Here is a 13,976-nt window from a genome sequence, read left to right as displayed (position 1 = left end):
TTTCGCTGAAATCCAGCCACACATTAATTTATATATGGTCTATGGCTGCTTCCCTGCTGCAGTGGTAGTGCTGAGTGGTTGTTTCAGAGACCCACAGCCTGCAAAGCTGAAAATATTTGCCTTTTTTTTTTTCCAAGATGAAGTCTCGCTCTGTCACCCAGGCTGGAGTGCAGCAGGGCAATCTTGGCTCACTGCAACCTCCACCTCCTAGGTTCAAGCAATTCTCCTGTCTCAGGCTCCCAAGTATCTGGGATTACAGTTACATGCCAATATGCCTGGCTTATTTTTGTATTTTTTAGTAGAGACGGGGTTTCACCATGTTGACCAGGTTGGTCTCGAACTCCTGACCTCTGGTGATCCACCTGCCTCAGCCTCCCAAAGTGCTGGAATTACAGGCATGAGCCACCGCACCCAGCCCCTACTCTCTGACTCTACAGAAAAAGTTTGCCGACTCCTGTTCTAGAAAGAAGAGCATCCCAAGCAATTAAAAACTGATTTTCGCCTCCCAATAGAGCTATGAGCATTGTTTTCATGCATGCACAGGATGATTTATTCTTATCTCTTTCACCTCTGGTTCTAGGATGGCTATCTTTTCCCAAACTAAAACATCCACCATTCGGTGGATGGATTACTCAGCCTTATAACTCAGTTTAACGCTTCTATATGTTCGCGTATAATTTTGTCTGGAAGGCATTTAAAAAGTATGCCTCCTTGTGGAATGTTCATCACCTCTTAACTAACTGTTATCAGTCTTTTTTCTAAGTAACAACCCAACTATATTTCTTAGAAAAATTATTTGGAACCCATGCTGCAAAGTAGCTCTCCTCAGCCTCTTATCTAACTACATTCAAACTAGATGTGAAAAAGATAGGAATTCTTCTTGCCTATTACTTACTGACATCCTAACCCAAGTAAAGCCTTCTAATGCCATTCAGATCTCTTCATCAGGAATTACTGTAATGTCCCCTGTCTCATCCTTCATTATGAAAGAATTAAATAACTGTATTAATGAGCTATCCTAATTTCATATTCATCATGGAAAAAACTTAGTTTATCTTCTCTCTCCTAAACTTGCCTGCTTCTTTTCCCATGTGTCATATTTGGGTGAGAGCTAAAAACAACAGAAAAATATAAGAAGTTCTAACTTAGACTAAACTAAGTCAGCTGCTATCAAGTGAGCTTTAGACTCATTGCCTTTCCAGATAAATCAAAGTTCAAGTGATTGGCTTTTAACCAACTAAGAAATTTTTTACTTCTCAGTTTAAGTGATGGCAGAAACATTTTCACCAGCTTTGCTTGCTTTCTTCCCTTCCCACTGAGTTGCCTTAAGAAGGGTGATTATTCTTCTGAAAACATTTATGAATCTGACAACTATTGATAATTGAAAATACCATAATTGGCTGGTCATGGTGGTTCATGCCTATAATCCCAGCACTTTGGGCGGCTGAGGCAGGTGGATTGCTTGACCCCAGGAGTTTGAGAACAGCCTGGACAACATGGCAAAACCCATCTCTACAAAAAATACAAAAAATTAGCCAGTTGTGCATGATCCTGTGGTCCCAGCTACTCTGGAGGCTCATCTGAGCCTGGGGAAGTTAAGGCTGCAGTGAGCCTTGGTCACACCACTGTTCTCCAGCCTGGGTAACAGAGTGAGACCCTGTCTCAAAAGCAAGAAAGAAAGGAAGGAAGGGAGGGGAGGGGAGGGGAGGGGAGGAAGAGGGAAGGGAAGGAAGAAAGAATAATAATTACTTGTAAACATCCTAACTTGACTGTACAATGTATTTTGTAGTAGACCCATGTTTCTAAACAGATGAACCAGCTGTCTGACTGCCCATTGAAAAGAGATACATCTCTCTTCCTGGGCATTGACAAACAGAAAGAACAGGTGAGGGGCATTTAAAGTCAAATGAAGCATTAACACATATTAAAGACCTTAAAGTTACCCCTGCTTAGTTATTTCAATGCATTTCAATATTTTGTGAAGAAATTCACTCGAACTTTGATTTACCTGAAAAGGTCATGAGTCTCGTGCTCACTTGGTGCAATTGACTTAGCTTTAGTCTAAGTTAGAACTTTTTATCTTTTTCTGTTGTTTTTTGCTCTCAGGTCTGGGACCAGAATTGTAACCATTCAACAAAATAAAGAGATTTCTAAATATGAAGTTTAGCCCATGGATTCATGAGGAGGAGATATTCTTGACCAATCGAAGTCATAACTACCATAGGTTTTTCTATCACCCCTCCCCCAAAATTAAGTTTCAAAAAAAATTTTTTTTCTCATTTTGTGTGGTTGCATAGCACAAAATAAGTCAGAGGAACCAGGAATTTTCTTTTTCCCTACGTTAGTTGACCTTCATGTTGTGCTTATGCCATTTTGTACTTTGAGTAACATTGTCTCCAAAGGTTCTGCTTTGGTTGAATGCCAATCATTGGCCCTCCTTAAATAAGGGCCACAGTCCTTGTGGGTATCTCCTTGTTGGAGAAATTGCAGGTAAACTTTGTAAGCAAAGAGGATCTTGCTGATTGGTCTCCTTTGTCTACATGTGTTGTTGTTTGCATCTACCTGGGACTTACAATTATTGTTTGCTTTTCCTTCTCTTTGACTGTTTTTGGCCAAACATGTTTTCATCATCCTCATGAAAGATTTAAGTTTCAGAGCTAGCCTTAGACATTTATGTCTCTTCCTTTTCCTTGGGTTAGCAGGCATCTGCCATTAAATACATCGAATTTATTCCATGTTAGTGGGTCATTTCTGATGCCTTTGACTGTCTGAAGGTTTGGTGAAAAATATATTCATTTATTTTACATATTAAAGAAACTACGCTAATGTTTAAGGGTTCACTGTGTCTCTGTAGAATTTAACAAACTTTTTTCTTTAGTGTCTAGTGAAGGTTCATGGCTCAAACTCAACCTGAATGAAAAATATGACTACTGTTACAACATTGATTCAAAAGAGGGTTCCTGGGTCATACCTGAATCATGCTTGTATAAAGAATCATGGCTCACAGGAAAAGAAATCGAGGTAGGAGGTTGGTGTTTGATGGATAACTGTACTGTATAAAGTTAAATTTGACTGGTTGTCTATTTCTGAATCATGGAAGTGATGAGAGGAACTAATTGATTTATCTGAAGGCTGGATATGTAATGAAGTCTTCATGAACTGCAGTTGAATGTGGCTGCATTGTTACTAATGTACGGAGTTTTTTCCATATTGGCTTAACAAAACCAAATAGAGCAGGGGGAAGAAATATTTCACTATTTATTTGGGATGGTAGATTATCCTAAGAAGTCCATCTTAAGATTTTCCTTGACTTAATTAAGCTCAATTAATGATAATTCCTGGGTTGTCAATATTTAAAAGGTATTTCTTTCCCACCCATCTCAGCCTGCAACTTAACATTGTACCTTTCAAACCAATATGTCATTTTTTTCTACAAAGTGCTGGAGAGGGCATCTCTGCCACACATGGCCCCAGCCATCTCCAGGACAGCTTCAGAAGCAAAGAACAGAGTTGGGCAAAGAGCAGGATGGGTAAACAGTAAACGTTTGCTTCTTCTGAGATGATCATCTTAGCATGTTTTCATTACTTAACATTTCTAGAGCTCTGGATGTACCCATGTCCAAATGTAAGTGCTAACATCACAATTGAGTGTATCTTATACTTGGCTTTCGATTAACTAACGTAAAAATTAGCCATGTGTCCATGTATTGCACTAACCGAGAGTTATACATGATACATTGAATTGGAATTTCTATTTAACTACTAAAGGTCCCTTTTAACTAATCCTTGACCCATATTTGAAAGCTTTCTTCCAACAGATTTTACTTATTGAAAGTAATTTATCCCTTCTCTCATCTCTTTTTAACCAAACTATATAGACAGTACCTGTTTGAGCTTCTTGTTAGGAGTAAAGAAATAGTGCATTAGTGAACATAGCGTCGTTATTGACTATTAGGACATTTGTTAGTTTTTGTTTGTTTCTCTTTTTGGGGGTACATTTGTTATTTTAAATACAGAAAGAAGAAACTCATTTAGAAAAGTCTGTATTAGGTGAAGCCCCATCTTTACTAAAAATACAAAAATTAGCTGGGCATGGTGACGAGCACCTGTAATCCCAGCTACTTGGGAGGCTGAGTCAGGAGAATTGCTTGAACCCAGGAGGCGGAGGTTGCAGTAAGCCAAGATCGCACCACTGCACTCCAGCCTGGGCAATAAGAACTATACTCTGTCTCTGGGGGGGGAGGGGGGCGGGGAACCAGAAAAGTCTGCTTTAGAATCTCAGGTTCAGATGCTTTTTCTCATTGTAAACAAGACTAGCTGGAGTCTGAGGGGTCCTCCTGATTTCCCCATGTGCCTTGTCCATTGTAGTCCTAATTCCCTCCCAAATATTCAGCAATTTTTATATATACAGGAGCCCAGGGCTGAAGTATTTACAAAAAAAGATAACAAGAGCAAAGCTAGGAGAAAAAGTACAGCCAAAAGAGCTCTTTTCAGTTTCAGTTCTAGATCACTGAATTTCGTTCATTTTTTAGTTGCCCCTCCCTACATAGAGGAACGAGAGAAGCACTTTGACAATAGATTATTTGTATAATCATGGCTTTGTTAGAGCTGAATATTTTCTCGCAACATGGGAATAGGGGGACTAAATACTTGGTGAAGATTTCCTGAAACAAAAGACTTAGCTATAAACAGGTAGTGAAGTAGATCTTGCCGAATGGCCTTCTCTGTGAGGTTCTTCTTTGCTTTGTCTGAGGTTGGTGGGCAGCCATGAAGAAACAAGAGGAGGTAAAGTCAGAGGAATGTGAAATTGGAATCAACCCTTGTAGCAAGATGTCTGAAACAAGTTATGGCCAAAAGTAACCTTTCCAGCTGGTGTCCCTGCAAATACCCAAAGAATGTGTGGAATTGCGAATGAGGTCTCCTGAAACCATAAACATAGCCAAGTACCCCTCATTTGTATAGAGTTTCACTTTCCAAAATACTTTCACATCCCTTTGATCCCTAAATTATCCTCTAAGTAGAGATAGAGCAAATATTCTAATCTTCTGTTTTTCTAAGTGCGGAAATTGGGGCACAGAGTAGGTGAAGCAGCTTGTACTAATTCTGCAATTTGTGTAGATTTTGTCAATTAACAGATTTATTTCCAGTGCTTCCAACTTCTAGTCTAGTATCTTTTCCACTTTTTCATTGTTTTTGACACAGTCACCAGTATCTCTGAGTGGTTTTGTCATGTGCCCATTGCTCTGGAATTAATAACCCAAGTTGGTGGCTTAAGAAATACATAGGTACTTTAAAAAGTGAGTAAGGCTTCCCAGGGGGAATACTCTTGAAGTAATATTCACCAACATTGCTTTGGATTTAAAAACAAAAGTTCGACCCAAAGGATGTGAAACCTGCCAGTAATGGATCCACGCATCGTAATATGTTTAAAGAGAAAACACTGATGATAATTAAGTTCTATCTTGGAAAAAAAACAAGAACACACAGCTTACAGAATCATTAAAAGTCAACATCAAAGATATTGCAGTGTAGTAGTATTGCAGACAGAATCACCAATGCAGTATTTACTAAAACTTAGAGGAAAAAAACGTGATCTGAGTCTGACCAATGCTACCAAAAATGCTTAATGACAAGAAGATAGTGAAGAACACAGTTTAGTGACTCATTTCAGATGTTCAGAGGTCGTACAAGTTTTAGGAAAATGACATTATAGCAATGGATTATTAGTGCTAATTTTGAAGAAAAAAATGAAATTATAGACATGCTAAAAAATTATGCACTATGGTTGAAAAGAGGTATCAAACTATAAAGAAGCAGCATCGAAGATTTAAAATTTAGAATAAAAAGTTGGTCATGTGGCATCCCAAGATATACCCCAGGTATAACTTTTTGTTATATCGAGCATCAGTCTGTTAAGATTATTAACCAGTGGAAGGTCTAACACTGTTATAAAAAAGTTGTGTTTCTTCTAAACAACCTGAAGTTACCAGTTTTATGCAATGAATGCATACATATATGTCTTCTCTTAAAGATATGTATGCATCTTTTGTATGATTTCACTTTTAGCTCTTTGAGTTAACCAACCATTAATTCCAGTTGTACTAAATAAGAGTCATCAGCTATAGAAGTGACAGTCCAGTCTTTCTTTGCATCTCTCATCGGGCATAAAAGTAAACCCTGTTCATACCCCACGGGAAACTTTCTTATAACCCCCTTCTTCCTTTTTTCTCATTCTTCTAGATTTCTGCCATCTATCCTTAATAGCACTTATCTTGCCCCTCCTACCCCTTTTTCTTTTGCCCCAGAGCATCATTCTGAGTTTGGCCGCAGCTCATTACAGGGGTCTGCCTACTCTGGCCTGGGGAAGAAATGGGAAAGAAGTCTGAGGACCTTATGACCATTGCAGTCTTTTCCTTGGCAGCCCAAGGGAAGTGGGAGGTGATGCATGTTTTTACAGCAAGCACCCTTGTCCCTTTACATTCTGTGGAGATCAGGCCTCATGCCTCGTCCTTGCCAGCATCATCCATACATCTCTGCTTCCAAATCCTGAGATCATTGAGCTTTATTCTCTTGCCACCTCAGCACCAAACTCGGAGATTCCAAAATCATATTGCTAGAAAGAAGCTAAGCCAGTTTCATCCCTCAGCTCTGCTTAAATTTGTTTTTAAACCAAGCCAAAAGGAGACATCCATATTTTTTTCTAAAAGATAAAATATCAGAAGCTATTCTATGTGTGCCTTTCAGCTGATGTGTGAAGTGTAACCATAAGAAATATCTCTTGCCAGGACATAATTGAGGAAGTCACAGTAGGTTACATTCGTGAGAATATATGGTCTGCTTCAGAAGAGATGCTTCTTCGCTTTCAAGCCACAAGTTCAGGACCCATCCTTAGGGAAGAGTTTGAAGCTAGAAAATCATTTTTGCATGAACAAGAAGAGAATGTGGTCAAAATACAGGTATGTGGGTCACCTACCACTGTTTACAACAAACTGTCATATCACCTGAAAATGTTTTCTTTGATAATAGTCAACTACCAGCATTCCTATAAACAAATCTGACTGCATATTTTTACATAATCAGTGCCCCTAGTCTACTTCACTAAGGCTTTAAAATGGAAAGCATTTTGATGATGAATGACTTAACCTACGGTCTTCTAGAGAGTGTTTAGGAGCACTGCAGATTTGCACAGATCCACCTGCTGCCAACTTAGTTGGACCCAAAGAGATATGCCTTGATTCAGAGTTGAAATCATACCTGACTTGGGGACTTTACAATTTGGCTTTTTTGTGGTTAGTGGATGTTGAGTGGCATCTTAGTTTCTGTGCTGTTCTAGCCTGAAAGAACAGAAGAACTAATGAAATAAACAGATTTAGCATCTCTAAGAATGTCTTCTTACCTTCTGTAATCTGTCACTCTTCATTTAGGCCTACAGGAGAAACCTTCATTCCCAATTTTTTTGCTATAAATTGTTCTTAAGTTTGCATGACTTGTCCGAACTTTCTGATTGGCAGGAGAATTTGCCAGGTTTAGATGTTTCTCTTCTGTATTCCTGTAGTACCCCCTACCAGTCACCACACTGGTTTGTGAAAGGCTGTGAGTTTGTTCTTTTTATTGTGAGTTCAAAGGGGTATTGTTAACAACTGGTAAAGTCTGATGCTGATGGGTTTTTACTTTGAAGCTTCCTAAATTGAATGTTTTTCTGTGGAAGAGCTTCTTTTTTGTGTGGTCACTGGTGAACTCATCTGCTTTTCCCACCTAACTGTAATGTCCAAGGCAGAAAATGAATTTTACAAACATTTGTCTTCCTGTATCTTGCACATGATAGATGCTTACGTGTTTAAAATTTGCTTGGAGCTTAAGATATTAGCAAAGCAGAAATAATTAATTTTATAAAAGAAATTTCTACTATAAATCTGACACTCAAAGGATTTTTCTAGGTGGGCCAGTGAGTTTCCAATTTAGTCCTTTAAACAAATAGTAGACAGAACACACAGGAAGTAAACAAAAGCCTCAAAATAGTCATCTACACTGATGAGGCTCTAATTTTGCACAAATTTCACGTGTCAGCCAATATAAAATTTGGACCCCACACTCTCCAGTCTCGGGGTACACAGCAGTGTTGCAGTTGGAAAGTATACCACAGAGCCCACCAGTACAGAATCCCTCTGTATTAGAAACCAGGGCTGAAGGATGAGAGAAATGGGGTAAGGACAGGAGCGATCATTTGGAGCCTTTTTCCTCCACCTCAGCAGAGGCAAAAGAATTGATGAAGCAGTCATCACACCATGAAATCACCTCACCATGCCTTTTTATCAGTCTTCTGACAATTTTCCAAAACAGAGGGCATGAAACCTAAAGGTAAGCCTACTTCACAGATGTGGACCAGAAGTGAATAATGCAGTCTATAGGAACCTGCTGACCCTTAAAACCAAGAGCCCATGAACCAAAAAGTGTCATGCTAATCTCATTTCTCGCCAAAGTGGCTGGTTCACCTTCAAGTAGGAAAATGTTCTGATATCTGAGAAGTTCCCCTTTGTAAAACACTGTGAGTTTCCTAGCTGGCTGAATTGCCCCCAGATACAGTAGTCTTAACAAAATTGGAGAGAAATACAAAGGCAAAGCTCCTAGGCCAAGGCCAGCTATACACCAGCTACACCACCCTGCCTGCCGTCAGTGGTCTGCCAAGGAAATGAGTAGTGGTACAGAGAATGTGCATGATCAACGTCCAGCGCTGTGTCTCAAGTGCTTATGGAGTTAATTGGAAGGTGCCCAGGTCAATATAGAGGAAGTCAAAGAGAATCTACATAGCCATATTATTTTTGAGCAGTTAGAAGTCCCCAGTAAAATCGCGTGAGTGAGCCAGAAAGAAAAAACTTCTCATAAACAAAAAAGATTTTATATCAAAAACAGAAAAAGGAATGTAACTTGCAAAATATAAATGGAGTAGACATCTAGAGTTACTCTTCTAGAAGACAGGAGAGAATGTTATACTGAAACTGCTTTATACTGTCAAGGAATTTGTTAAGACGTGGACTTAATGAAATAAGAAGACAACAGAATAATAAAATAAAAAGACAGCTGACAGCTAAGGAGAGGAAGAGAAATAATGATGTCATAGAATGTAAATGAATTTATAACTGCAGAATGCAAAATAGACACTGAGCATAATTGGAGCAGACACAGAAAGCTTCAGAAAAATCCACAAAAGATGAGAGAAAGAATAGATTATTTAAAAACACACTTTCTCATCTGAAAAATATAATGCCCATTTTATTACAGGGTGGTGAGGACTGACTGCAATAATTCACATAACAGATGTTTCCTAGTATGTGCTTCTCAAGTGCTTGATAAACTTTAGAAATGGCAAGGTGATAGAGATAATGACTCAGAGGGCAGATAATGGGGATCCAATATTGATATTGTTGATGTGGCACAGGAAGACATCAGAAAAAAATCAAATAGGATAGAATAGATAACTACAGGAGGAAGTTTTTTTCGTGAACTGAAGAAAGCTAGTATACTACTTTTTAGGAAAGGATATAATAGTGGCAAACACCAAAACCTAGCCCTGAGATTTAATGAATTATTGAACTTCAGCTCAGGGAGTGCCACAAGCATCCTGGTGAAGAAAAACAAGCTACCCTGAAGGAACTTCACTTTGCCAGGAGCAGCGGCAGAGTCTGTGGGCCGAGAGGAAGGGGATGGCCTGGGAGAGTTGGTCCTCAGTTGTTTTAATGTAACTGACTACTCTTATAGATTGCTGGATTTTCTTTTTTTTACCTTCGAGGAGAGGGAGAAGAGGTAAATGTTTAGGGCTTTCTTGGCTAACCGAGATCACACAAGTATTTTGTGCATTCGAAGTTAGCATTGGTAATTTGAATATATCTGTACTGAGTGTCCAGTTATCAAGCATAGCAGCCAGTGTATCAAGCCAGATTTCCCAGTGAGGAATAAAGTCTATAAAACAGAGTAATGACCTCTGAGGTCTAAGTGTTTTGACAGACTTCTTTTATACAGATACTCTGCACAGAAAATATATTTGTGGTACTAGAAAACAAAACAAATAAGATGGCTATTATAAATTTTCCCACAAGTTCCCATACCAGGCAGGAGAATGAGACTGCCATTTTTGTAAATCTTTTTTTTTTTTTTTTGGTAAATCTATTTTTTTTAAAACAGAGTCTTGCTGTGTCGCCCAGGCTGTAGTGCAGTGGCACCATCCCAGCTCACTGCAACCTCCACCTCCTGGGTTCAAGTGATTCTTATACCTCAGCCTCCCAAGTAGCTGGGATTACAGGCATGCGCCGCCACACCCTGCTCATTTTTGTATTTTTTATAGAGACAGAGTTTCACCATGTTGGCCAGGCTGGTCTTGAACTCCCAGCCTCGAGTGATCTGCCCGCCTCGGCTTTCCAAAGTGCTGGGATTATAGGCATGAGCCACCACACCCGGCATGTAAATTGCATCTGTCTGTAATTTTCCAAGTTTCTTTATATCAACTTTATACCCATATTTGCTTATAATAAACAGCCTCTAATTAGAGAAGAGCTTACAATATCATGGCTATGCACAAGAATTCTGTTGTTGGTACATAATAGGAAAAGCTTATCTCAATGGAACTAAAACTTACAGACTAAAAAAAGAAAAACAGAGTTTTGGCAAGTGAAATATGAGGTAAGTAGTATTCTGCTTCTATGGAGCAAAAAAAATTCTTTTATTATTATACTTTAAGTTCTGGGATACATGTGCAGAATGTGCAGGTTTGTTACATAGGTATACATGTGCCATAGTGGTGTGCTGCACCCATCAACAGACCATCTACATTAGGTATTTCTCCTAATGCTCTCTCTCCCCTAGTTCCCCAGCCCCTGACAGGCCCCAGTATGTGATGTTCTCCTCCCTGTGTCCATGTGTTCTCATTGTTCAACTCCCACTTACGAGTGAGAATATGAGGTGTTTGGTTTTCTGTTCCTGTGTTAGTCTGCTGAGAATGATGGCTTCCAGCTTCATCCACGTCCCTGCAAAGGACGTGAACTCATCCTTTTTTATGACTGCATAGTATTCCATGGTGTATATGTGCCACATTTTCTTTATCCAGTCTATCATTGACAGGCATTTGGGTTGGTTCCAATCCCTTACTATTGTGAACAGTACTGTAATAAACATACCTGTCATTGTGTCTTTATAGTAGAATGATTTATAATCCCTTGGGTATATACCCAGTAATGGGATTGCTGAGTCAAATGGTATTTCTAGTTCTAGATCCTTGAGGAATCACCACACTGTCTTCCACAATGGTTGAACTAAGTTACACTCCCACCAACAGTGTAAAAGCATTCCTATTTCTCCACATACTCTCCAGCATCTGTTGTTTCCTGACGTTTTAATGATTGTCATTGAGATGGTATCTCATTGTGGTTTTGATTTGCTTTTCTCTAATGACCAGTGATGTTGAGCTTTTTTTCATGTTTGTTGGCTGCATAAATGTCTTCTTTTGAGAAGTATCTGTTCATATCCAGGAGCAAAAAAATTGTATTCCCAGCCAAGCTGCCTTTATTTGGAAAGGTAACAAAACTCATAAATGTAGAAGAATACCAGAAAAATTTACATAAATAATAATGAGATGAAACATAATAATGAACTCTCAAGGTAAATCCTGGTGGCATACACAGTTAATCCTTAGTACATTAAAAAAAAAAGAAGAAGAAGAAGAAGAAAAAAAACCAGAATGGACGAATGGGGTCATTTTGCCAATGCAGGAGTGATTCAATATTAAATAATCTGTTACTATGACAGGTCACTCATTCAGAATGTTTGTGAATCTCAGATAATTGAAATTAACAGTGTTTTTGGAGTTTAGGTAATTCCAGAAGAGCAGAATGGGAACTTGAGCTCGTTCCAATTATCTTGTTTAGCCTTTCAGTATGGACTAAGGAAGGAATGGGATTTATAATATACATTCAAACAATTACACTTCTCTGCTTTAAACCAGTGTTAACCACCAAAATGTGTGAACTGTTAAGATCCATCACAACATGTGTTTTACTGATTGGACTGCCATGGAATCCCAGAGACCCACGATGAGGGTCCACTTCCCCTACTTGCTGTTGTGCTGTTGGGCCACTTTTGTGAACAACTGTTGGTGACGTCAGAGAATTTTGCCCATCTCAGAATTGCCACACTGTGACAAATCCCATGGGGTAGCATTTTCTAAACAGATAATTAATTTAAAATTTTTTATTTTGGTTATTGACATTTTTATCATTTAATGTGTGGACACATACCCAGTGCTCTCTTTGCCTGGAAGATTGGTAAAAGTACAAAATCTCATGCCTTCCACGAGGCCTATTGAATCCTAACCTGCATTCTGACAAGATCCTCGGATGATTTTATATTCACATTAACGTTTGAGCAGCACTGTTGAGATCACTTCCGTTTCAAAACTCCAGATGATAATACATCTTCCCGTATAATTCTTTATCACCATAAGAGCTTAAGGGAGAAAAACTCATGTACCCATTTCAATAGTTACGGCAAAAGCATTTGATAAAATTCTAGACCCATTCCTGTATCTTTAAATGATTGTGTTGAAGTTTAAGGTTTTGTTGAGGCAGTTGGCATATTTATAATAATAAACTTTACAGTTCAGACATTAATCTTTTTCCATTTATTAATCTGTTCCAAAGTATACCATTATAATTTTATTCCTTTATATTTTTGAGTTTACTCCTACCCCTATGTATCTTTTTCTGCTATTGTGAATAGCATCTTTATTCTATTATGTTGTTTATTCTTGACATGTAGAAAAGTTATCAATTTTATATTCATTTTATTACTAGTCAGCAGGATGAACTCTTAGTTCTAATACATTTTTAGTTGATCCTCTTGAGTCATAACTGCTGTTGACACCTCTGATTTTTTTAAATCTTGAATTTTGTCAAGGAATAGATTCATATAACCTTTATAATATAGAAAACTATAAACTTTAAGAACTTAAAAATTATTTGGGCTTGCCTTCCGCTTCCGGGGGAATGGAACACATGTTCTTTTCCTTGTTCTTCCATAAATACAACTAAAAGCCCTCAATATTATATATAAACAAACATAACACTCTTAAAAGTGAAGAGAAAAAAGTCAGACTAACTAGTGAACCTTGGGACCCAAGGAATGACATAGTGGTGAGTTCTTTGAGTTTTCTTTTTGTTTATGTTTTTCTGACCTGTAGCTGAAGAGGGTGGCAACCCAGAAATACCAATGGGTACAGGCTCTGATGTGGTTTGCCTCTGTGTCCCCACCTGAATCTCATCTTGAATTGAACTTCCATAATTCCCACATGTTGTGGGAGGGACCCAGTGGAAGATAATTTGAATCATGGGGACAGTTTCCTCCATACTGTTCTCGTGGTAGTGAATAAGTCTCATGAGACCTGATGGTTTTATAAGGGATTTCCACTTTTGCTTCTTTCTCATTCTCTCTTGCTGCCACCGTGTAAAAAGTGCCTTTTGCCTTCCACCATGGTTGTGAGGCCTCCCCAGCCATGGGGAACTGTGAGTCCATTAAACCTGTTTTTCTTCCCAGTCTCAGGTATGTCTGTATCAGCAGCATGAAAACAGACTAATACAGGCTCCAATGAAAGCCTGTTCTCTGTAGCCAAAGGACCAAGAAAGAAACAGTCTAGCAAGACAAAAATAATTTCAGACAGTAACTACTCTACTCTAGCCAAACACCACACACACACACACACACACACACACACACACACGGAAAAACAAACAAAACTGTAATGCCTCCACCTAGGACAGCAAAGCCTGAATGGGGAGCCTGGGCTTCCACCCTCCTGGACTGTAACAAGGCACCCAGACTTGTAGAATCTGGATCTCGTGCCCACTGAGCAGTAATGTGGCAGCCCTCCCTCTCCCTGCTAGAGTGGTGTGAGAGGAGCCACGGCAGAGAGGAAGGACCTTCACACCGTCCAG

The 13,976-nt window shown here is 38.9% G+C and overlaps 1 protein-coding gene across 5 annotated transcripts in view; it reads left to right on the top strand.

Moving 5' to 3' along the window:
- The window catches only part of IQGAP2 (IQ motif containing GTPase activating protein 2), a 310,003-nt gene that overhangs the window by 236,053 nt on the left and 59,974 nt on the right, over positions 1 to 13,976 (top strand). For all 5 annotated transcript variants that reach the window (XM_007975849.3, XM_073014669.1, XM_073014668.1 and 2 more), the window contains 2 exons: positions 2,879 to 3,021; positions 6,786 to 6,956. In XM_007975849.3, the coding sequence (XP_007974040.2) occupies positions 2,879 to 3,021; positions 6,786 to 6,956 (314 nt within the window). The remainder of the gene's footprint in view (positions 1 to 2,878; positions 3,022 to 6,785; positions 6,957 to 13,976) is intronic.

The sequence above is a fragment of the Chlorocebus sabaeus genome, chromosome 4 (genome assembly GCF_047675955.1).
Source record: "Chlorocebus sabaeus isolate Y175 chromosome 4, mChlSab1.0.hap1, whole genome shotgun sequence".
Classification (NCBI taxonomy): domain Eukaryota; kingdom Metazoa; phylum Chordata; class Mammalia; order Primates; family Cercopithecidae; genus Chlorocebus; species Chlorocebus sabaeus.
This window is presented reverse-complemented; position numbering and strand designations above follow the sequence as displayed.